General features: G+C 42.6%; 2 protein-coding genes across 3 annotated transcripts in view; one reads left to right on the top strand and one right to left on the bottom strand.

Annotated features, from left to right (window-relative positions):
* The window catches only part of NCOA5 (nuclear receptor coactivator 5), a 46,102-nt gene extending 30,889 nt beyond the window's left edge, over window positions 1-15,213 (top strand). For both annotated transcript variants that reach the window (XM_044298426.1, XM_044298427.1), the window contains 4 exons: window positions 751-877; window positions 5,025-5,224; window positions 14,076-14,393; window positions 14,511-15,213. In XM_044298426.1, the coding sequence (XP_044154361.1) occupies window positions 751-877; window positions 5,025-5,224; window positions 14,076-14,393; window positions 14,511-15,154 (1,289 nt within the window). In that variant the 3' untranslated portion in view covers window positions 15,155-15,213. The remainder of the gene's footprint in view (window positions 1-750; window positions 878-5,024; window positions 5,225-14,075; window positions 14,394-14,510) is intronic.
* Window positions 15,214-20,238: 5,025 nt separating this feature from the next.
* Window positions 20,239-25,452, bottom strand: part of SLC12A5 (solute carrier family 12 member 5) — an 82,813-nt gene continuing 77,599 nt past the window's right edge. The window contains exons 24-26 of the mRNA XM_044297376.1: window positions 22,575-22,589; window positions 22,331-22,464; window positions 20,239-20,676 (exon numbers count right to left, since the gene is read on the bottom strand). Coding sequence (XP_044153311.1) covers window positions 20,585-20,676; window positions 22,331-22,464; window positions 22,575-22,589 — 241 coding nt within the window. The 3' untranslated portion in view covers window positions 20,239-20,584. The remainder of the gene's footprint in view (window positions 20,677-22,330; window positions 22,465-22,574; window positions 22,590-25,452) is intronic.

A 25,452-nucleotide genomic window follows, 5' to 3' on the forward strand; every position in this document is an offset into this window, starting at 1 on the left:
GGTGATACAAAATATATCTATTTCATATTATTGTAATTGTAGTGACCCAAAGTTATCCTGTTATTTATATCGGAAAATGAACGCTGCTAAGATTTATAATGTAACATCTTCTCCCCAGAAAAGTTAATAAAAGTTCATCAGTAATTTGTGTACCCAAAATGGCGCCTTTAAAAACTACAATTTTGTCCCACAAAAAACCAAGCTCTTATGGCTATATCGATAAAAACATTTTTTATAAAATGATAGCTCTTGTAATGTGACAATGAAAGAAAAAATCATGAGGGTTCAAAACAGGCTGGCCACTAAGGGGTTAACTTTCTCTTTGCTATTGATAGTGTCCTTAAAGCATTCTGGTTAGAAACAAATATACTTGTCACTGTAATAAAAATGATACAGTGAAACACATTGTAAGCCCTCAGGGGCTGGGCCCGCTCTCCTTCTGGCCCAGTCTGTGACTGGTCTTGTTTATGCTTAGTGAAATCTGTCTGTATTATGTATGTGCAGCGCTATGGAAAGAATAATAATATAACATACATATAAACGCTGTCGTCCTACTTTGGAATCGTAGCTTCCAATTGTTTTCTTCTCACATGTAGTGTGAACTCCCTGCCAAGCAAGACGGCGTGTAGACGTATTACTTTACGGATGATTTGTATTTTGCACGGCATAGACATTGGGTCATTGTCACTGAAGGCTTAGTTTTACAATTTCTTGTGGTACCTATTGTATATAACGGACTTGTATTCGTAGAAAGATACAAGCGTGAAGAACGTCGACGCGAGGAGCTGTATAAGCAATATTTTGATGACCTTCAAAGAAAGTTGGATCAGGATCGTCACGTGGACTGCTCGGTTGTTGCTGCAAACAAACAGTCAAAGTAAGAGCATGCAGTGTGTTCAATCACATCCATTTTACTCCGTCAGCAGATTTGTGCCTATGACACTGGCTGGCCTGTTGCATGTATGTTTGGCCACCGAAGACATCTATGTTGGTCCCATGTTCCTTTGTGCCCGCATTGCTGCGAAAAATGAAGTTTTAATATTTCCAAAAAAGCTTCTGAGAGCATCGAGGGCGTTGATGTTACTCCTAGTGGCTTGGCTCTCTTTGCAACTGCTGAGCCCTCTGCACTTTGACAGAGCCAAGCAGTGTAAACCTCATCCTGTCTGGTCCTGTCGATCAAAGTGCAGGGAGCAGAGCCTCTCGGTGTAATGACAACGCCCCCGTTGCTCCTGGAGGCTCATTTGCATATATCAAAGCATCATTTTTCGCAGCCACGCGGGCACCTATTAACATGGGACCAACACAGATGCCTTCAGCTGCCAAACGCACATGCAATAGGTCAGCCAGTTTTACAGGTCGAAATCTGCCAGACAGATGCCCTTTTAGAAAGGGTTCTTCAGAATTTAGCAATTCATGGCCTATCCCTACCATAGGTTGTCGGTATCAGCTCTGCAGGGGGTCTTGCACCCTGCTGCCATGCCAGTCAGCTGTTCAGGAGTTGCACAACTCCCCCATTGCAGCTGTTCCCATTGAAGTGAGTGCTTCCAGTTAAGATCTGTCCATTATTGGATGGAGTAGTTCCAGTGTCTATTTCTCATTGAGCTACTCCCAAACAGCTAACCAGTGGTGGTTTGGGGTGTCAGACCCCGACGATCATACACACAAAAAGTTAGGGATATTTGGCTTATGGGTGAAATTTCAGGATGAGGAAAAAAATTCAAGTGGAAAATATATATATAGCAAAATATCACTTTATTCACGAATAATAAATACGGGAAAAGCCAGGGTGGAAAACAGTATCCAGAGAGCCATAGGGAAATACACAAGAATGGAATCATGTATATCCATGCAATTCAGCATGGATGACCCAAAGGTACAGGTAAAAATGGTACATGGATGATCGGAAATCTGGGTGCAAGCATAGGAAAAAATGCAGACGACATTGTCACTTATAGATGCACTTTGGGCTACTGGGATGTAATCCTTCCCTTTACCTTTTAGTATCTACTTGGTGATAGTTTCGCCATGATATTATTATATGTATAATACAGATGTTCTTTCACACATTACAATGTTGTACATTGGGATGTTTTTATGTATGTTTATAATAGCTCACGGGGCTTTTGTTATTATTATTATTATTGTAATCTACATATTATGACACAATGTCTTTTTGGATTATTGTATCTGTTGTGTTTTTATTGTCATACTGCGGTGGTTTGTGGATCTGGTGTGGATGGGAAATGGATTGTATGTCATCACCTCCCTTTGGATTAATGCGGTCATATATGCAACTTATTGACTATAGTTTCCCTGTAGTCAAGGGATCCGCCCCCCGCTTACTGCGGTTCACCTGCGTTCCAGTGGGTCGCGGTCCATACATGCGCTGTGCGGCGTCATCTGAATGCGCTCCGTGACGTCCACATGCGCCGCGCATGCGCGGCGGGTGGACGGTGATGCGCTGAAAGATGGCGCCGCACATCATGATGTTTCCGCGCCGATTACACTGGACCGCAGGTGCATACAATCCAGGTACCTTTATTGGACAGCCTCATAGACTATATATACCCTGTTAATCTGTCTCTCAATACCTCCTGACGAAGCCGTTCAGGCGAAACGCGCGTCGAGGTCTGCGCTTTAAGGGCTTACACGCATGGTCATCATGTCCTCAGGTACGGTTGTCGTCTAGTACTATAACACAGGGCGCTCACGTCTGGCTCCAGTTGGCATCTACACCAGATCCACATTATTAGCTGTGGGATGCCATTTCTATGATATTTAAATGATTATTTCTATTTACTTATACTGGATCCCTGCAAGTGTGTATATGCCTGTACAATTCTCGCTGATGTGAGGTTCATGAGTGATCGGAAGTTCCTTTGAGATTGTTGTATGGGATTATTTGGTAGGGTGCTTACTTATTTAGTGGCATTTTTTCCTATGCTTGCACCCAGATTTCCGATCATCCATGTACCATTTTTACCTGTACCTTTGGGTCATCCATGCTGAATTGCATGGATATACATGATTCCATTCTTGTGTATTTCCCTATGGCTCTCTGGATACTGTTTTCCACCCTGGCTTTTCCCGTATTTATTATTCGTGAATAAAGTGATATTTTGCTATATATATATTTTCCACTTGAATTTTTTTCCTTATAGATTAGATGATATCAAGTGATGCGTTCTGTTTAGACTAGACAGAGAGGTTTTTTCTTTTGTAGGTTTAATAGAAATTTCAGGATGAACCTGACATGCTCTCTAATCTTTACAGGTTAACTTAAAGGGTTGTCTCACTTCAGCAAATGGCATTTATTATGTAGAGGAAGTTAATAGAAACCTCTTACTAATGCGTTATTATCCATATTGCATCCTTTGCTTACTGGATTAATTTTTCCGTCACAATTATACACTGCTTGTCTCCATGGTTACGACTACCCTGCAATCTATCACTGGAGGTCGTGCACGCATGACCATCACAGATGGATTGCAGGCTGGTCAAAACGAATCCAGGAAGCAATATGGACAATAACAATACATTAGTTAAGTGGCTTGTATTAACTTTCTCTACATGATAAATTATATTCGCTGAAGTGACAAAACCGCTTTAATGTGACCTTCTCTAAACTTTTCAATGCACATGTCCAACTGTTCAGTGTTTCGATACTTTTTGCACAACTTGCTGTTCTCTTACAAGCTGCTTAATGGCAAAGTGTTTGATCCATGAAACGGCCAATAAATTTCCTGCTTCAATTAAAATTGGTATTTAAACAGTCCTCCTTATCATGCTGTTCATATTTTGACATCATGAGACCAAGATGACACCTAACAATTGATCATCAGTACCTCACCATTGCGAGGCTTCAAGCAGGATGTTCTCAGACGGAAGTGGCCACTGAGCTTAGAGTGTCACATAGTGTCATCAGCAGGATTGCAGCAGAGATGCAAAGACTGGAAGAGTAACAGTAAGGTATAGAAGTGGACATCCTTTGGCCATATCCCAAACTGATGACCGCTTCATTGTGAACAATGCCCTGTGGAACCGAATGATGAATGCCACACAACTCCAGGCACATTTAAGGCAAGTTAGAGGCACCCATCAGTGTGGTCTGCGTTCTAGATCACCTGCAAGGGTACCTGATCACACCACCAGGCACAGGCGTCATCGTCTTACATGGGCCAGGGAGCATCTACGCTGGGCGAGGGACCAGTAGGCTACAGTGCTGTTCACTGATGAGGGTCAATTCACGCTGAGCAGAAATGATGTCCGGCAACAATGTTGGAGACATCAAGGAGAGTGCTATGCATCAGCCACTGTTGTCACCAGACGAGCCTTTGGTGGTGGTAGTATTAGTTTGGGCAGATGTGTCTAGTCAATAGCATCATTAATCTAGTCATTGTGCCTCTCTATGAACAACACAGGCCTAATTTCATCTTCATGGACGACAGTGCGTCAACTCATCAAGGTCACATCATTAGGGAATGGCTGCTGGGGACCTCACTTGGAGTGGCCTGCACTTTCTCCAATTCTGAATCCCATTGAAAACCTATGGGATCAGCCGAGTCACCGTGTAGAGGCTTGTTACTCTGTACCCCCAGAGCCTTAATGACCCGAGGGCTGCTCTTCAAGTAGAGTGGGATGTCATGCCTCAGCAGACAAGAAGTCGACTTGGGAACAGCATGAAACATCGTTGTCAAGCTGTAATTGGTGCTCAAGACCACATGACAAGTTATTGAGACATTGACATTTTTTGGGCGGTGTACCCACCACTGGTGTTGGCTTTGGTTTCAATAAATGTTTGAGATGAGGAAATCGCTATTGCTGCTTCTTAAATTCCCTACTTTTGTGATATGATATCACTGTAGCGGGAACTTTTTACATTTTCCTTAAATTTCACCCGAAAGCCAAATATCCCTAACTTTTTGTGACTAGTGTATATTGATGACCTATTCCTAGTATAGGTCATCAACTGTTAAATCTTGAAAAAAGACCTTTTACTTTACTGAGGTATTTTTGTTTTTCAGGGATTATGCAGAATCTGTGGGAAGAAAGATCCGTGACCTGGGCATGTTGGTGGATTTAATATTTTTGAATACGGATGTATCTTTAACTCAAGTCTTAGATGATGTGTCCAGAGGGGGTACACCTTTTGCTATAGTGATAACACAGCAACACCAGACCCATCGCTCCTGCACTGTTAATATTTTATTTGGAACACCTCAAGGTAAAGAATTATCACGTGTGTGTATATATGTATGTATGTATGTGTGTGTGTGTGTGTATGTATATGTATATATATACACCAAGCTACCACTAGGAGGCGACACTAGATATGAAAAAGGTTTGCTCTGCCCAGGTGGGCTATACCCTCTCCACAGACACTGGGCTAATCGGTTTTAGTCTAGTGTCCGTAGGAGACAGACACAACCTGCTCTTCTCCTGCCGGTCTTGCTGCACTTTTTTTTTTTTTTTTGGCTTTTAAAAAAAAAAAAGAAATTTTAAATTTTTTTTCTCTTCACGTTACAGGTGCAGGTTTTATCCTGCAGCAGGGGGTCTTCATTGTCCACTTTAGTAGCACACTCTGCGGGCACGTACCTTGCCGGTCACGCAGTCCCCCATTACTGCATCCCCAGTGGAGTACTGGTAATCCCACTCTAGTGCGAGTTTACAGAAGGGGAGACCCTGTGGCGCCCGAAGACGCCAGATTGTGATTATGCTCCCTACCATAGTTAGGGACTCCTTTCCTCCCTTCCCCCTGGCCGTTCTTCCCTTCCTCGGCCTCCTAATTACTCTAGTCCCCGGCTTGGGTCTGGACTAGGCCACACCAGTTCCTGCCTTTTTCCTGGCATCCAGGATCTCTGTGTGGCTCATTTTCTCTCTGTATGGGGGTAGATATGACTATTCCCCTTCCCCCCTCAGGGCATTCCTTCCTCACGTCCTGCGGTGTCTGCCCGCTTTAGGGTGCTTCATTTTCGGTTGCGGCATCTACTTTAGTCCCCAGCTTCGGCTTTGACAAGGCCACATCTGTTTTCCGATTTTTCCCTTCCATCCAGGGGTTCTATTGTAATTTTTCTCACCAATGGGGGTTGCTTTGACCATGCTGTAGCCATTACACCTGTCTGGTTTTAGGCTGCACTACACAGCCATATTACTCCTTTATTAGGTAGAGTACCTGTACCATCTCCAAATGCTGTAGCCATCACACCTGTCTGGTTCTAATGTGCATCACGCAGTCATAGTACTCCTTTATCAAGCAGAGTACCTATACCATTTCTAGATGCTGTAGCCATGTCTCCACTCTCATTATACTGTGCATCATGCAACCAGATTACTCATTCTCAGGTGGAGTATTTGTAGTATCTCCAAGTATCTGTGGCCCATATGGCTCCTGCATTGCCCTTTCCTGGCTCTAATGTGTGCTAGGCAATCATGTGGCCCCTCTTCATGTGGAGTGCTGGTACCATCCCCAGACACTGTATTCATCACTCTTTTCTGGTTCTAGTATGCATCTGGCATCCCATTACCGTCGTCCTCGGCGGTGTACTTGTACTATCGCAAGGTGCTGTATCTGACAAACCATCCTAGTTGTAGTATGTATCTGGTAGCCATATGTTCCCCCCTTTTTTGGGCGGAGTAGAGTTGCAATTGTTAGATCCAGTATATAGCTGGCCTGTTCAGATCTGACACCCGGTGCAGTACCTCCTGAACCGGGCCCTCTGAGTGCAAGTCTTCTCTATCCTGGCCTTCACATGGTGTTTGCCACGGACAGGCCATGTTTTTGGTTTGAGACAATTTGGAGTTATTGCCGTGCCGGGCCCTCTTACTGATCGGGTTCCTTTGCTTCCAGGCCTTATGGAATCTCCTTCCTTTTGCCGAGGGGTGGTCCACAGGATCTTCCTTTAGTTTGACTCCAGGAAGTTTTTTTTCCCTTGGTTTAGGACTGCTCCGGTCCTTTTCCCAAGAATTTTCTCTCCTGCCAGCTTCCCTCATGGTCTAATTTTTCTTGTTGGGTCTGTCCTCTCATAGATCCTCTTCCTGGAGCATCCTTCTATATGCAGAGCGCTAGGCCATTACCAACAGACTCCTTCCGGTTGTGCTGCTCTCCTGTTTCTTCCGGGGGAGCCCTGGCTCTCTAGTGCACCTTTGTTCAACTCTCGGTTCTTGCGCATGACATCTAGTGTCTTTATTTTTCCACACCTTGGCTGGATCTGGGTGTTTCCCTTTGTTTCTTTCTAGCATATGGCCTTTTTTCCCAGGCACTTGTCCTTGGGATCCTGGCGTTCTTCCACCAATTTTTTATTTATTTTTCCTTTTGGACTCTTCCTGGTCCTGGAGCCTCTCGGCTCACTTCCTTAGTTTTCTATCTACCATTTCATGCTATGGCCTCTCCTTGTCCTGTTGGGTCACATGGTTCTCCTGCTCCTGTGCACCCAACTTTTTGTATGAGATTTCCTTCCCACCCTCGGGGACTGCTTTGGGACATCCCATGGTGCTCTGTCCCCCAATGAAATTAACGAGAAAATTGGATTTTTGTACTTAACGTAAAATCTTTCTCGTTCAGTTCATTGGGGGTCACAGATCCCACACTTTGTTTTCATTTCTGTTTGTCACCAGGCTGCTGTTCTTCTTTCCTTCCCCGGTCAGGACATGTTGGTTCTTTGCTTTTGTTTCTCTCTCTCCTACTGCTACTGGTACAAACTGAATAGCCTAGTGTCTGTGAAGTGGTTATAGCCCACATGGGTGGAGCCAACCTTTTTTCATATCTTGTGGCCCCTCCTAGTCGTAGCTGGGCGTATACCCATGGTGCTGTGTCCCCCAATGAATTGAACGAGAAAGGGATTTTACGGTAAGTACAAAAATCCAATTATTTCCCTTAGTCTGAGGGTTGACATTTAAAATTGTCCATGTTTTTGCAAGCCAGAAATTAAAGCCGTAACCTAACTTAGGTTATTATTCTTATTCAGAGACATTGTCGTTTTTGTTGTGGTGAACACACATTCGATAATAAAGTAACACATTTACTATCAGATGTTTGCCACAGAGAAACAAAGATGATGTTTCTCTCTAAATGACAGTGGTTATTACTGCTCTACTTCTCACTTATAGAGAAACTATATTGATGACCTAACCTTAATATCAGATCTGCAGAGGTCCAACACCCGGGAACCCTGCCAAACAGCTGTTGAGTGCCACAGCTTCTTCCTATGCCAGCGATGTCACTGTACATCAGTCACTTGGCCTAGTTGCAGCTCAAATCAATCAATCAATGAGGCTGACCTGCAATACCAGGCACTGCCGCTAGAAAGTGTACGGTACTATTTTTGGTATTCTCCATGAGCGCAGCGGCTCCCTGAAACAGCTGATTATCAAGAATGCCAGGACTCGGACCCTTCACAATGTGATAATGATGACTAGGGATGAGCTAATCTACTTCGGATGCTTCACTCATAAAACTTTGTAACATTGTATGGAGCAGGAGTTTTTACTTTGCGAAGTCTCGTGAGACTTCATGTAATAACTTTGTGAATTAATTATTACTGTAAAAAAACCTTGATACTGAACTCTGGTTCGGTTCCAAGGTACCACTTGTAGAATTTAATGACAATAGGGCAGCTCTATTGTTCTGATAGGCCTAGATAAAGATTCTCACAGAAGAGCATTGTACTTTCCTCTACAGTCCGAGTGAATGCTCTGACAAAGTCAAGCGAGGCTGTCTGCTATGCCAGACAAAGGAGGAAGTTAAAAGGGTTTAGCCTCTTTCACACTACCGTATGGCTATTTCAGTGTTTTGCGGTCCGTTTTTCACGGATCCGTTGTTCCTTTTTTTTGTTTTTTTGGGGGGTTTCCGTTCCGTTGTTCTGTTCCGTTTTTCCGTATGGCATATACAGTATACAGTAATGACATAGAAAAAATTGGGCTGGGCATAACCTTTTCAATAGATGGTTCAGAAAAACGCAACGGACGCAGAAGACATACGGATGCATTTCCGTATGTGTTCCGTTTTTTTGCGGATCCATTGACTTAAATGGAGCCACGGAACGTGATTTGCGGGCAATAAGAGGACATGTTCTATCTTTCAACGGAACGGAAATACGGAATGCATACGGAGTACATTCAGTTTTTTTGCGGAACCATTGAAATGAATGGTTCCGTATATGGAACTGCCCGCAAAACGGAAACAAAAAACGGTAGTCCAAAAGAGGCCTTTTTAGGGCTGTAGTAAACGAATATTTTTGTAATCAAGTATTCTATCGATTATATTTCTCGATTCATCGAGTAATCTAATAAGAAAAAGCTACTTAAAATAACGTACGTAATTAGGTATGTATAAAGTTATTGGTTTGAAGGGGTTAATAACTTTATACATGCCTAATGCCAAGGTGCTTCCATTAACCCCTCCAAACCAATAACTTTATACATGCCCATTGGGTTTGGAGGGGTTAATGGAAGCACCTTGGCATTAGGCATGTATAAAGTTATTGGTCTGAAGAGGTTAATGAAAGCACCTTGGAGGTGCCTTCATTAACCCCTCTCTAAATCAATAACTTTATACATGCCAAGGTGGTGCTTGCAGCCTCCATTAACCACTCTCCATCTGCCTCCCCCCACCCTCTGATCTGCTTGCCCCCAGCCTCTGATCTGCCTCCCCCCAGCCTCTGATCTGCCCCCCCCCCTCCCCCCAGCCTCTGATCTGCCTCTCCCCCCAGCCTCTGATCTGCCTCCCCCCAGCCTCTGATCTGCCTCCCCCCAGCCTCTGATATGCCCCCTATGGTAACGCAACCCCCCCTCCCCAGTATTAATCATTGGTGGCAGTGGCCACAGGGTCCCCCTCCTCCCCCCCCATCATTGGTGGCAGTGTCAGTTCCGATCGGAGCCCCAGCAGTGTAATGCTGGGGCTCCGATCGGTTACCATGTCAGCCAGGAGTCACGCTACTGAAGCCCTGGCTGCCATGGTATGTTAGTGAGCAGAGAGCAGCGCATTATACTCACGTGTGCTGTGGCCGCCGGTAGCTCCTTCTTCTGTCTGTGCGGCGGATTGCTAATGCTGTAAGCATTAGCAATGCGCCGCACAGACCTATGAGAAGGAGCGACCGCCGGCCACAGCGCACGTGAGTATAATGCGCTGCTCTCTGCTCACTAACATACCATGGCAGCCAGGACTTAAGCAGCGTCCTGGCTCCCATGGTAACCGATCGGAGCCCCAGCATTACACTGCTGGGGCTCCGATCGGAACTGACACTGCCACCAATGATGGGGGGGAGGAGGGGGACCCTGTGGGATATGGCCGGCACATTCATTGGTGGTGCAGTGGCCACAGTCCCTCTCCTCCTCCCCTCCTCCTTGGTCTTCAGCGGCAGCCGCGCACAGTGGGGAAGGAGAGACTCCCTCCCTCCCTCCCTCCCTCCTCAGCTGTGCCTGCCTCTCTGGCTCCGGAGGACACAGAAGCGGTGAGTGAGACGCTTAATTTCACTCCCGCTCCGTGATCACGTGATCTGAACGATTCCTCGATGCAGGGAAACTGCATCGATGAATTTTTTGACTCTATTTAATCGAGTTATTCGAATAATCGTTTCAGCCCTAGGCCTTTTACTGATAACCTATCCTCAGGATAGGTAATCAGTATCTTATTGGTTGGGGTCTAATGCCACGAACTCCGCCGATCAACTGTTTGAGAAGGAACTTTCGCTGCTGTGAGTGCTGCAGCCTTCTCGCAGCTTACCAAGCACAGTGTTGTACGTTGTACAGCGGCTGAGCCACTCCAAGGCCACGTGACGGATGAACATGTCGTCACTCGGCCTTTGAACAGCTGCGAGAAGACTGTGACGCTACTGCCAGTGCCTCTGCCTTCTTAATCGCCGATCATATGCTGATGACCTATCCTTTAAAGAGCCAGGGCAGGAAGTGGAATACATGGACTCTTAAAAATTTCTATCGAGAAAACCATCCACCTGTTTTATTTATTTAAAAATTATGTTACATAGGCTGTAAGTATGTGAGAAAATTTGTTAGTGTCTATTATATCTAAAATAAGGCATTGTTTTCTTGGAAATGCAAAAATTGGCCAATAGCAGGCCGTGACAGGGACAAGCCTCCCTAGCATCGCAGGTGACGCTAGGGAGGCTCGTTGCTGGATGTTTTGTTCCACGTGTCGGCAAGATGCAGCAGCGGCTGGATAGGTCATTAGTATCTGATCGGTGGGGGGCCGACATCCAGGACTCCCTTGATCAGCTGTTTGAGAAGGCACCTGCACTATGAGCACCGCTGCCTTCCCTCTGCTTTTCCTAGGCCAGTGACGCCACGTTCATTGATCACGTGGCCTAGGAGCAGCTCAGCCCCATTCAAGTGAATGGGGCTGAGCTGCAATACCAAGCACATCTGCTATACAGTGTATGGTACTGTGCTTGATGACCTGTGAGAAGGCAGCTTCCCTCACAGGAGCACCGCTGCCTTCTCAATCAGCTGATCGGCAGGGGTCTTGGGTGTTGGACCCTCACAGATCAGATACTGATGACCTATCCAGAGCATAGGTAATCTGTTAATATAAATCCTGGAAAACCCTTTTAACTCTTTCTTGGGGTGGTAGTGGGTTAACAGCAATACTGCCACTGAGGTTTTACATTAACTTCAGCCGATTTTTAAAAATTTTGGGCATGTGATAACTTTGTGGGTCAACACCCAAAAAAACGTAACTATTAAAAAGCATTATTTACCCCAGAATTACACCAATGAAAAGTCGTCGCGCAAAAATCAATCTCCCACGCAGCTCTGTAGAAAGAAAAAGAAAAAAAAGTTATGCGTCTTGGGAAGCGGCGATGAAAAAAGATTTTCCTTTAAAAAAAAAAGGGGGGGGGGTTTAACCCTTTAAGCCCTAAGGACTTGGCCATTTTTTTTTAAATCTGACCAGTGTCACTTGAAGTGCTGATAACTTTAAAACGCTTTGACTTATCCAGGCCATTCTGAGATAGTTTTTTCGTCACATATTGTACTTCATGACACTGCTAAAATTGGGTCAAAAAAGTTTTATTTTTTTTTGCATAATAAAATGCAAAATTTAACAAAAATTTGGGAAATTTCGAAAATTTCAAAGTTTCAGTTTCTCTACTTCTGTAATACATAGTAATACCCCCAAAAATTGTGATGACTTTACATTCCCCATATGTCTACTTCATGTTTGTATCATTTTGGGAATGCCATTTTATTTTTTGGGGATGTTACATAGCTTAGAAGTTTAGAAGCAAGTTTTGAAATCGCAGGAGCTGGTGAGGACGGTGCAGGTGCAGCAGCAGGAAGAGGAGGGGAGAGAGGAGCGCCGGGAGTTTGAATTTCCCGCCTCTCTCCATCACCAAGGACAGCAACGCCGCCCCCAAATGCTCGGATTGTGATTGGTGGTGTGTAATCACACCACCGATCTCCGTCCTTTTTCGGTTCATCGGGTCACCGGAGACCCGAATGGACCGGAAACGCAGCAAACCGCAGGTCTGAATTGACCTGCGGTTTGCTGCGATCGCCGATACGGCATTGTGACAGGATGCCCGCTGAATGATTTCAGCGGACATCCTGTTCCAATTAACCCCCGCCGCAATGTAGTTTTAAACCTATGACGTACCGGTACGTCATGGGTCCTTAAGGACTCGGGAACCATGCCGTACCGGTACGTCATGGGTCCCTAAGGGATTAAAGTAGTAAAACGTAAAAATAAACTATATGTATTTGGTATTGCTGTAATCGTACTGATCCAGAGAATAAATATATTATGTTTATACTGAAAAATTAACGCCTTTAAAATTTATAATGTAAAGCGTAGTATTGCTTTCCCCCATTTCCCTCCCAGAAAGAGTTAATAAAAGTTAATCAGACAGTCGTGTACACCAAAATAATGCCGTTAAAAAGTACAACTTGCCCCATAAAAAAACAAGCCCTTTATACAGCTACATGGACGTAAAAAAATCTTATTTTATAAGCTCTTGGAAGGCTATGATGAAAAGAAGAAAAACGCTTGGTCAGTAAGGCCAAAACAGGCTGGTCACCAACTGGGTTAAGACTATGAAGGTGATTTTAAAACTGCAAGCAGAGCCTTAAAACGGTTGTGTAATCTGAGCATCGGTCCCAGCGATATGCGTCTATCACCTAAACGGAGCTCTGAAGGTGGTGGAGGGCGCACACGTAGCTGCCCTCCACTCATTTCTATGTGGCTGCCGAAAATAGCGGAACGCTGGCTCGGCTATTTATGGCGGCACACCAGCAAGGCTTTGTGGTGACTGGACCCAACACCACTTTGCCGGCCTCATGTTAGGCTTTGTTTTAGAGATCATTGTGAGGTCCCACCTCTGGGGCCCATCACCTATTAGACAATGGGGGCATATTGTAGCGATATCCCCCCATTGTCTGAGATGAGAATACCCCTTTAATTACTGTGTGGATTTTATAGTTTTGGCTAATATTATTGCTACTCAAGCAAACCTAATAAAGATGTAATACTGTTCTTGTCATCCATGGAATCCTGCCAGTCATAAACTACAGCCACTCGTGCCCTACTCTCTTTTTGGAATTTGGAAACAAGCACAACTTGATGCAGTCAATATTTGCATTTGCGACTTTTTTGTTTTTTTGTTTTTTTGTTACCCTGAGGAGGAAAAAAAATAAATGTCTTCATATGAAGCATATGGGCATCAGTTAAAAAAAATGTTAATGACACAACAAGAAGAAAATTCTAGCTGTCTCGGAAACTGTCTTAAGCTTGTAGTGAGAAATTATTTTCGTATGTAAAGAATCATAAAAATAAATAATTGCAACTTAAAAGTATATTCAGAAAAGGCAGTTTTGTTGCTGAACTCTTTACAGCCATGCTACTTAAAATCAGTTCTGTTCATCTGAATGGAGTTGTTTTAGGCAGCAGACATGGATTTCTACAGGCCCCATTCAGATGAATAGTACTGATTTTCAGCAACGGAAAGCTCTGCCACGAATCTGCCGTGCGGGAATAAAAAATTTTCTTTGTATGTGTGGTTGAGTTTTGGTGATTGGTATCTTTTGTATGTATTTTATCAGACAAGAAACTATCCTTATCATTACAGAGCATAGGAACATGCCACTTGCAGATGCCATAGTACTTGTGGCAAGAAGTTTTGAACGGTACAAGTTGGAGAAACGCGACAAGGAACGTGACGATGTTGCAAAACAAGCTGCCAAGCTGTCCACCGACGCCATTTTAAGAGAGCGTGCTTTAGCTTTGGATGAAGGATCAAGGCCTCCTCCACCCCCTGGAATAATGACCCTGCTTAATTTGCTTGTAGATAATAGATATGTCACTCCTGATGAAATAGATAAGGTTATACTGTATTTACGCGATCGTAAAGATAGAATGCTGTCTCTATCTGCCGACCCGCTAACATGTAAGTAGTAATGGCCCTCATGAAATAGCAACTTTCAAGTGTTTTCATTTCTAATTCTACTATCTTTTGTGTTAATTTATAAGATTTAACATGCTTGTCGCTCTTTTGTTTTCATAGCACAACTCTCTAGACCGTTGGGAGTAAGTTCTGGAACGTCTCTTGAGGGTTCATCAAACCTTACCAGCAGTCAAACAATGCCAGTGACACCGCAGCTGAATTCGGGTGCTCAGGCAACTCAACCTCAAAGCAACTCTCAACAAGAGCTGCAGGCAAAAATTCTCAGTCTGTTCAATAGTGGAGTTTCCTCTTCGTCTGTCAGTGCTAAACAAACGGGTATAGGAGCAACATCTGTCCCAGGCCAGAGCTATGGAAATGTGCCCCCTGCCCAACGGGCAGTCCAAACGGACATTCCACCACTTGCTCCTACTGCACAGAGATCTCAGCCCATGGGAAACCAACATCCTAGTGCTCTCGCACCAGTTGAATCTGTAAAGAATACAGCTTCCAGGCCTGGTCCCTCTCCTCAATTACAGTATATGTATGGGCAGCTTCGTCCTCAGGCACCCAGTAATATGCCAAACCAGCGACCAGGGGCATCTGCAGGCATAAACTTTGACAACCCTAGTGTGCAGAAAGCTCTGGACACCTTGATTCAGAGCGGGCCTGCACTTACTCACTTGGTGAGTCAAACGGCAAATCAAGCGATTCGCAGTGGGCCTCCACCACAGCCTTCAATGGGCTCTTATCCCCGCCACTACTAGCTGATGCTGTAGGTCTTACAGATCTTGTGTTGACGACTCCTAGCGGTAACTTACTAGTGCATTTATTGAAAAAAATGAAAATGGTCACATATTTGTCTTTTCCCTATTTTTGTTGGGTTTTACACACGACTTCACCTAATGTTGCAGCATTTAGAGTCAACAGGTTTTCGTTTTCAGAAGTATTCTGAGAATTTCTGTTTCTCCACATCTTGTTAGTCACCAATAATTTTGCATTGGTGGAATAGTTTTGTGACTGCTCCCTGCATTGCCATGTATGTTATTACATGAAATTGTATCCTGTTGTAAACAATGTTTTAAGTAAAAGTTCTTAAAAAAAAAACTTAATTGTCTCCTTAATTTTTCATAAAACTTGCAGGAATTGGTTAACTTTTTAAATAGCAGTTTTAACACTAGATCCAAAGGGTGTAATAAAATTAGGTTTATTGCATTTTGTGCTGACAGTCTCGAAACAAAATAAATCGGCACATTAAAGCTGTATGAGTAAGTAAGATAGCATTCAACCACAAAGAGAACCACACTGTAAAGAACTACACAAAACATGAAACTGTTCCTGTAAGATACATAAACGAAAGCAGCCAGTCTATAGCAGTGATTCATTTGGTTTGTAACAGTAATATCTGTACACCGACTTCAATCTATATCCATAGTTATAAACAAACAAAAATAATAATAATGAAGCATTTTATTACTTACTAGCCGTCTAGGGGGAAGAGCACACTTCATAGGTAACCGGGAGTCACACAAAACATAGAGTGCATTTGAGGGTTTTTTAAGATCACATTGGTGGTAGAACTTTCCAAAACACATTTAAATATGTATATATATATTGCACAAGTAGCACAAAGTGAGTTTAATTAACAGGAGTATTGAAGCTTTTGGAGTCTTTATTTTTTTTTTATTTTATTTTTTACCAAAGTCATGTCGTCAGCTATCTATTGTTCTGACGCTTGTAGTGCAACTTTTTAATTGAAATCTCTAAGCTGCCACATTAACATTGAACTTTTATTTCCTCCCACCCCGAAATATTTGAACATGCCAGTTAGCAACATAGTTACTGGAAGATTTCAGAGAAGACGTACTGCTCAGCCCTGTATCATCCCCCTAAAGCAGAAGCAATGTGTACTCTTGCTCCAGTCTGTACCAGTGGCTGAGGAGTGCCGAAGTCTCCCGCGTTTTTTTATTTATTTTTTAAGATGAAAGAATTGTCACTAAAATAGTTTAAATTCTCAAAGGTCCCTGATATGTCTGCATAGAAGCAAGAATGTGCATGTCCCAACTCTGAGATATTCAAAGGAATACTAAGTATTATCAGATTTATAAGTAAATCCTGGCCTCTTTGTAAATTGCTCCTCTGTACAAAACCCTAACATGTCTGTCACATGCTGTTGAACTAGCAGTCTAAAGCCTTAGCTATATTTTCTCATAGTGCAGATGACAACTGGCAATGTGGGAATTTAAGTCTGATGCAATCCCCCCTCCCCCCCTCCAAAATACAGTTAGTCAAGCAAACAATTAAAGGGCATTTTTTGTCTTTAGGTATTGATGACCTATCTTCAGGATAGGTCGTCATTATTAGATCCATGGGGGGTCGACAAATGACACCTCCGCTGATTAGCTGCATTCCAACAGGCATCGGAAAACAGGACAGAGCCGGAGGCAGAAAGCTTCATCCACTCTGTAGCGGCCATGCCATTCACAGTAAATAGCCTGCATGGCCACTACACAGCGGATGGAGCGCTGAACGGTGGGGGTTCTGTGTGGTGGACCCCCCACTATTATAATATTGATGATCTATCAAGAGAATGGTTCATCAGAGATTATATAAGTTATGTAACTCTGTGATGTGCTTCATTTTAAATTCCTCATCATTTTTATGATGCAGACTTTTTTTTTTTAAAGGGATCCGGTCGCCTCAAAAACGCATATAAAATGGTAGCTCCATAGTAGCCCCCAGTCTGTTGTTAATCCGTTAGTCTGATGCTCCATAGGTTCAAAATACGATGGTTTAAGCACCATCAGCGCTATCTTGCCGTTCAGCTTAAAGTCAAGGGGGCAGCGGCCTCCTTGCTTCAAGTCAAGGTTAGCACTCACCCTAACTGTCCCCTCTTGATATGTGATCCTGGCTGCACTGCAGGCTGTAAATCTAAGTCTCGCGCATGCGCAGTGCGCCGCCGTAACAGCGGCAGCCGGAGACGGGAACGCACCTTACCAAGGAGCGCCCCACGCATGCGCGAAACTTATGCGATCCTGGCTGCATTGCAGGCTGTTAATCGAACAAGAGAGGGGACGGTTAGGGAGCGTGCTTACCTTGACTTGAAGCAAGGAAGCCGCTGCCCCCTTGACTTCAAGCTGAACGACAAGATGGCGCTTAAAACATTGTATTTTGAACCTATGGAGCATCTGGCTAACGGATCAAACATATGGTTATTAACAGACTGGGGGCTACTATGAGGTAATGCTGGCCATTTTATATGCGTTTCTGAGGTGACATTTTCCCTTTAACACCTGGATGCTGATGGTTTTTAAAAAGCAAATGCTTCTCTCACATCTGAGGGTCTGTTGCAATAATATGAATTCTTTGCAATCCTTTTATTATGTAATAAGCATGGATACATCGTGGCAAACTCCACATTTTTGTTCTACTTTATCTCGCCTGATCACCTAGACTGGATACATTGTAGCTGCATAAAAAACTTGACCTAATGGTTTTTAGCCTCTTGGTTTAAAAAAAAAAGAAAAAAATGCACCCATTTAGCAGACATCTTAAAAATGGTGAGGAATCGACACACAAAGTATATTACAAACTTGAACTTTTGTTATATAATGATTACACTTTATTTGCATTGAACCAAACGTTGACTATAGGAAAGGAAAAAGAAACTCTTCACATTTTATTCTTGAAATGTTATGAAAAAAATGTATTTTCTGTTTGGTTTGAATTGCTAAGATCTATGTCCCGGAGCAACAGCTGGAGCACAAGAGAGCCAGTTTTTCACTCTTTGAGGCACTTCAAGGAACAAATAGCAAAACTCATGGGCCACTCATTTTATGTACAAATGTCAAAACAGCTAGTGGCTGCTGGCGCCGCCAAACATGCCTTGCACGGATAAGCATGGACCTTACAAAGTTACCGTGCCGTCATGATGATATTCATATTTGCACAAATTAGCCACATTGTCACAGAATTTGCATGGCATTCACCATCGCAGTCATGCAAGGCTGCTGATCTACTCATTCTATACAAGGCAAAGTGGAATTACTAAAGACTGGATACATCAGCAAGACACAAACTACAAAAGTAGTTCAAGCCTATAATAGAAATTGAGGATGACCAGGGGGGGCGCCGCATGTTCTACACAGAATAAAATAACGCATACTTTTTTTTTTTTCTAAATTTACCTATATATAGGTTGAAGTTGGGTTTTCCTCCAAATACTAACTTCATACTGCTGTCCTTATTTGAGACCCTATTACTACTGTATTTGGCAGGTTTTCACTGACTTGAGGACAAATGGAACACATTTATTGCAAACACTACAATTCTATACATGAAAGCACCAGGTTAAGAAAAATAAAATAAAATGAACACCATAAGCAAATAAGTCATATATATAGATTTTGCAATATCTTAATTTTTTTAACAAGGTACCTCGGTGATGAGGAGCTTGAGCTATTATAGAAAAATATTGACTGAATGTGCTACACATGAGAAAATTAATATAACTTTGCAGTACATGCTTACTCTACCTTTAAATTAACTTTTACTTTAAACAGTAGATCTCTGCATTCTGAATAAATCTCTTTATATATTTATATAGTTAAAAAATATATATATGTACACTGGCATTTGCTGTTTAGCATCTACGCCACATACAGCTTAAAGTCACAGCACTATTGACATGGCACTGTAAAACGTTTAAATACCTAAAACGTGTTGGGATATTTTTTATATATTTTTTTAAATATATATACAATGGGCCTTCTGAATTCACAGCGCTTGCTATAAAGTGGGGAACATCGAAAGGAATAAACAGCTTCACACGTGCAAATTATTTTAAAAGCCCAACAAAAGTTTCAACTTTGTTTCATTCCTATGCACTACTTTTCTGGAAGACCGGTTTTGAGAGTTTTATTGTTTTTGTTTTTTTTGTATTCCGATTTAAAATTTGAGGTTTCAAAAGTGCATAAACATTACCGGCCTTGTATGATTTTAATAGTTTTTTTTGTTTGTTTTTTTTTGTTTTTTTATTGTTCAAACAATATGAAAATTATATCACTACCTGTGAGACCCACATTGTTTATGCAGTGGTGGTGGACAAAAAAGCAAGCACAAAAAAAATAAAAAATAATTCACAGCTCATGTTTGGGATAGGGTGAAATGAACTTTACATAAGCAGTCTACCCTAGGCCATGCAATTTGAGACTGTAGAAGCAAGTCACAGTCTCCAAAAGGTCCCCTGATAACCCTGCTACCAATCTGATTCTACACAAACTGTTGCCCCGCCTTTGCTTTGCCTCAAATCTTTAATCCCTGTGCACCATTCTTCTGGCACAAAGCAGTAGTACAAAGCAAAGGGTAGTGGAAATGTAAAAGGCAGAAAGATTTTTTTTTTTTTTTGCATCAGATTATTATTGCAACATGCTCCTCGGCATCAGTCAATATATTAACAGCCCTTGCTTGATTTCCTGCACAGCTGTGTGGTCCTCTTAATGTCTTGTTTGGCCTCTTCTGTGACTTTGGCTCTTCTCTTCCTGATACGAGGCATATGCAGTCTGAATAAGACAGTGTAAGTTGTCTGCGGTTACCCCAAATCCTGACAGATCAAATTGCTGAAGCCGAGGAGAAAATGGCAGCTTTCAAGAAAAGGGCATAGAGGGAGGAACATTTGGAACGGTAAAGCATGCTGGTGAATATTCCCTCTCTCCCTTAACTTGTCGTAACAATGCTTTATCTAATGACTGGTCTTTATCACCAATAGGTGTTGATGAGAATTATCTTCTGTTTTCTGCCAGTACAACCCATGTGTTCTCCAAGTCAGTGTTGGGGTAGGAATTATGTAACAGTGAATCACAGGATGCACAGAGGGGCCAGTATCTATAGCATCGTAAGCAGTGCGGCTCAGTTTAAGAAACGTACATAGACTTATGTAAAGATTTGTATATAAACTTCATCAGTGGCACACTGATGAAGATATGAGGAACAGTTGCACTTGTGCTGGAATGGAAGATCTGGTGCTGCAGTTCACATGTAAGGATATTAAAGGGAAATGGTGGAAGCAAGTGAAGTTTCTGAGCACTGACCATATGCCTCCCCCCCATCTCTCCTGTTTTCTTAATACTTTTGCAATGTGGAGAGAGGTTCGAAGACTCCTGCTAAGTGCAGCAAAAACTTCATCCAGGTTCTGGTATTCAAGAATAGATGGTAATGACCTCACGTCCTCCACCGCGAACTAACATAACCCGGTCCAGATGTTCTGTGAGGACTTCTAAAAACTCCATATCTGATACCAGAAGTTGAGGGAAAAAATAAATAAGGTGAATAACAGCATAAGATTTCATATAAATTTGGTTTTCCAGCTGTAAGAATAAGAACACATTGGCCCAGATTTACTAATCCTAAAGATGGCATCAGCTTAGACAGTGTGTCTAGACCTGCACCAGATTTATCACGGGGCTCAGACTGGATGATGAATGTGGTGCAGGGCTGGACACTTTTTTTCTCGGACTCTATACCAACTTGACTTGCTTTGAATCGGATATTTACACCAGAATTGTGGTGCAGCTTTGGTGCAAAATGATGCATCTTAGGTCCTGCATTATTGTTGAGAATGCCCAAAAAAGTGTAGAAACCTTAGATGCGCCAATTTTTAGACTTGGCTCAGAAAAATTTGTAAATATGGGCCAATATTTTTTGCATCTGAGAATTATATACTTGTATACAATGAGATAAAGGGGGTTTACGGAGACTTGACCTAGATAGGTCATCAGTATCTAATCGGTGGGAGTCAGACACCTTGGACTGCTGTCGATCAGCTGTTTGAAAAGGCAGCTGCTCTCGCAGTAGTGCCGCAGCCTTCTCTCAGCTTTTTGTAGACTGAGTGATGACCCGTTCATCGGTCACATGGCCTATCCGCAAGTGACCCTCATAGAAGTGTATGGGGCTGAGCTACAATGCCAAGCACAGCTGCTGTGCTATGTAAGGTGCCGTGCTTAGTGACCACGGAGAAGGCTGTGGCGCTCACAGAAGCGCTGGTGCCTTCTTAAATAGCTGATCAGCGTGGGTCTCGGGTGTTGGACCCCCACTGATCAGATACTGATGACCTGTCCAGAGGGATAGGTCATCAGTATTTAAATCTCGGAAAACCCATTTAAATTGCACTCTAAATCTGTGTAAAATACTTCAATATTAGTACTTATATAGCATGTGAAATTCTTTGTCAAACAACTGTAAACTTCTACACTAGTCCATATCTTTCTATAACCATTTTATAATTATGTGCTCAGCACAGTTCCATATTTTAAGTTGATTATAAATATCCTGGACATTTATACCATATTTTTTGCCCTATAAGACGCACTTGCGCATAAGATGTGCCTAGGTTTTAGAGGTAAATAAGCTCAGCTCAGAACCCCAATGTTAGACTTCCACGCACACCTCAGATCAGACCCCCAATGTTAATTAGAACTCAACTCAGACCACCAATCGGACAAAAAAATAATAATCTGTCTACTTCTACTCCAGATGCCACCACCACTCCAGAGATCTGGCACTCTTCCTGCTGAGCTGTGCCGTGACCTGACCTCACAGAGCACGTCTACATCCTCATGCTGTGCGCAGGTCAGAGCACAGCATGTGGTGCTGGCAGAAGAAGACTAGGGAGCACTGAATACTATTAGCAGAAGGAGCACTGTATTCACCGCTCCCTGGTCCTGCTGTACTAGTACTAAAGCACTCATTAGTATTCCCCCTATAAGATGCACTGCTGTTTTTTACCCCACTTTTTGGGGGAAAGAGTACATCTTGTAGGGTGAAAAATACGGCATTTACTAGACTTGGGGTTTAATTATATCCAGCAGGCTTTTTGTAGGAAAATATTACTGCTATTAATTTGCTAAGATGAGTTATCATAGTTTTTGTTTCACAGAAAAGGATACAGTTTTCATCCCCTTTTCTATTACGAGGTGGACCAGGCATATTGAGTAGAACAAGTTTTGCATCATGAGATTTCTTGACTATAACCTCATTAAGTTTCACAGCTGTGTGCATCCTGCGAACATTGGTCTGGTTCCTAGATGAAAAGAAATTAGGTAAGAAACGTTGTACACACGTACAAATCTACTGGAAAGTCAGCTCTGCCAACAACATTCAACAAGTGGGTATACCAAACAAAAGACTTACAAGTTCTCCCATTCTCTGATTGCAAGAAAAATAGAAATAAACCAGGATTAGTGTTGAATGAAAATAAAATATGCATTTTATATGTGTGTGTGTGTATATATATATAATTTTTTTTTTTACATATATACAGACGTGGACAAAATTGTTGGTACCCTTTGGTCAATGAAAGAAAAAGTCACAATGGTCACAGAAATAACTTTAATCTGACAAAAGTAATAATAAATTAAAATTCTATAAATGTTAACCAATGAAAGTCAGACATTGTTTTTCAACCATGCTTCAACAGAATTATGTAAAAAAATAAACTCATGAAACAGGCATGGACAAAAATGATGGTACCCCTAGAAAACACAGAACATAATGTGACCAAAGGGACATGTTAATTCAAGGTGTGTCCACTAATTAGCATCACAGGTGTCTACAACCTTGTAATCAGCCATTGGGCCTATATATATGGCTCCAGGTAATCACTGTGTTGTTTGGTGATATGGTGTGTACCACACTCGACATGGACCAGAGGAAGCAAAGGAAAGAGCTGTCTCAAGAGATCAGAAAGAAAATTATAGACAAGCATGTTAAAGGTAAAGGCTATAAGACCATCTCCAAGCAACTAGATGTTCCTGTGAGTACAGTTGCACATATTATTCATAAGTTTAAGATCCATGGGACTGTAGCCAACCTCCCTGGACGTGGCCGCAGGAGGAAAATTGATGACAAATCTAAGAGACGGATAATCCGAATGGTAACAAAAGAGCCTAGAAAGACTTCTAAAGAGATTCAAGGTGAACTTCATGCTCAAGGAACATCAGTGTCAGATCGCACCATCCGTCGTTGTTTGAGCCAAAGTGGACTACATGGGAGACGACCAAGGAGGACACCATTGTTGAAAACGAATCATAAAAAAGCAAGACTGGAATATGCCAAACTACATGTTGACAAGCCACAAAGCTTCTGGGAGAATGTCCTGTGGACAGATGAGACAAAAATCGAAGTTTTTGCCAAGGCACATCAGCTGTATGTTCACAGACGAAAAAATGAAGCATATCAAGAAAAGAACACTGTCCCTACTGTGAAACATGGAGGAGGCTCTGTTATGTTCTGGGGCTGCTTTGCTGCGTCTGGCACAGGGTGTCTTGAATCTGTGCAGGGTACAATGAAATCTCAAGACTATCAAGGAATTCTAGAGAGAAATGTACTAGCCAGTGTCAGAAAGCTTGGTCTCAGTCGCAGGTCATGGGTCTTGCAACAGGACAATGACCCAAAACACACCGCTAAAAACACCCAAGAATGGCTAAGAGGAAAAAATTGGACTATTCTAAAGTGGCCTTCTATGAGCCCTGACCTCAATCCTATTGAGCATCTTTGGAAGGAGCTGAAACATGCAGTCTGGAAAAGGCACCCTTCAAACCGGACACAACTGGAGCAGTTTGCTCATGAGGAGTGGGCCAAAATACCTGCTGAGAGGTGCAGATGTCTCATTGACAGTTACAGGAAGCGTTTGATTGCAGTGATTGCCTCAAAAGGTTGCGCAACAAAATATTAAGTTAGGGGTACCATCATTTTTGTCCATGCCTGTTTCATGAGTTTATTTTTTTACATAATTCTGTTGAAGCATGGTTGAAAAACAATGTCTGACTTTCATTGGTTAACATTTATAGAATTTTAATTTATTATTACTTTTGTCAGATTAAAGTTATTTCTGTGACCATTGTGACTTTTTCTTTCATTGACCAAAGGGTACCAACAATTTTGTCCACGTCTGTATATATTTAACTTACTATTGCAGCTATCTCCTTCAGTCCAATTGTGTTGGACCCTAGGAGGATTGAGATTGGAGGAAGCGCTGCTACAGGCTCCAACTGTGACCCACAATTAATAGGCCATTTATCTTGGGCTGATGTCTACCTAATTAGTAGCGTATCTGAGCTGAACGTATCATTAAACATACATGGATGCTAGCCCTGGTGGACACTATTAACCTCATGTTGATTCATAACCTGTTTGGCTCTAGTGTAATACATATCACGTTTATGTGTACACTAAGTTACCCCCGGACACAAAACCTACCTTGAGTTCTACTCATGTGAAATATCTGTTCATACATCAGGGGATGCGATATCTGTTCTTCCTCCTTCTCCTCCTAGTATTGTCATCTGGTCCATTTTTAATTGTATTATTGCTTGTGATTTGACACCACTGTATGTTGAACGGCTATTAATACCCGCTTTACGGATACCCTAACACAATATGGGTCTCCTTCCGTTCGATTCTCCTTAGTTTTTTCATCTGTTTAATTATATAGATTCATTTACCCCCTGATGATCCCACACCGTGGGGGAAACTCGTTGGGGTTGGCCACAGAAACTGTCTGTGATATCAAATACTATCGCATTAGGGTGTCTTTTAATAGTTAGTCTGATGCACCATGTACCTTTTGTTGTTTTACATCATTAGGGCTGTATACATTGTGCACCTTGTATTGTTTGTTTGGTCCTGCCTGTCTGGTTGTATATGAATCCACCGTGAGATCGAAAATAATCAGCCCATTTATAATAGGGCAATCTAGGAGTTGCTAGCCTAGGATCGAGGACAGGGAGTCCCAACCTTAAGGGTCGTCCCTGGGCAGAGGGTCTAGCCTCAGGGCATGCATCTAGGGAGAGATCCCCCATAGATTCAATGAGCATGCTATTTTTCCGGTGGATTCATATACATCAGGACATCAGTGGACGTCTATTTGTTGTGTAATTACCATTAAAATGTAATCTCTCTGGAAGGGTTATGTTCTAGCTGGACTTCAGTACAATTGTGTTGAATGGAACTGCAGCATGCATGCATATCTGCCATTCCATTCAAACAGGGTAACGTCTGCTCTTGTTAT

Source organism: Bufo gargarizans, chromosome 6 (genome assembly GCF_014858855.1).
Source record: "Bufo gargarizans isolate SCDJY-AF-19 chromosome 6, ASM1485885v1, whole genome shotgun sequence".
NCBI classification, from domain to species: domain Eukaryota; kingdom Metazoa; phylum Chordata; class Amphibia; order Anura; family Bufonidae; genus Bufo; species Bufo gargarizans.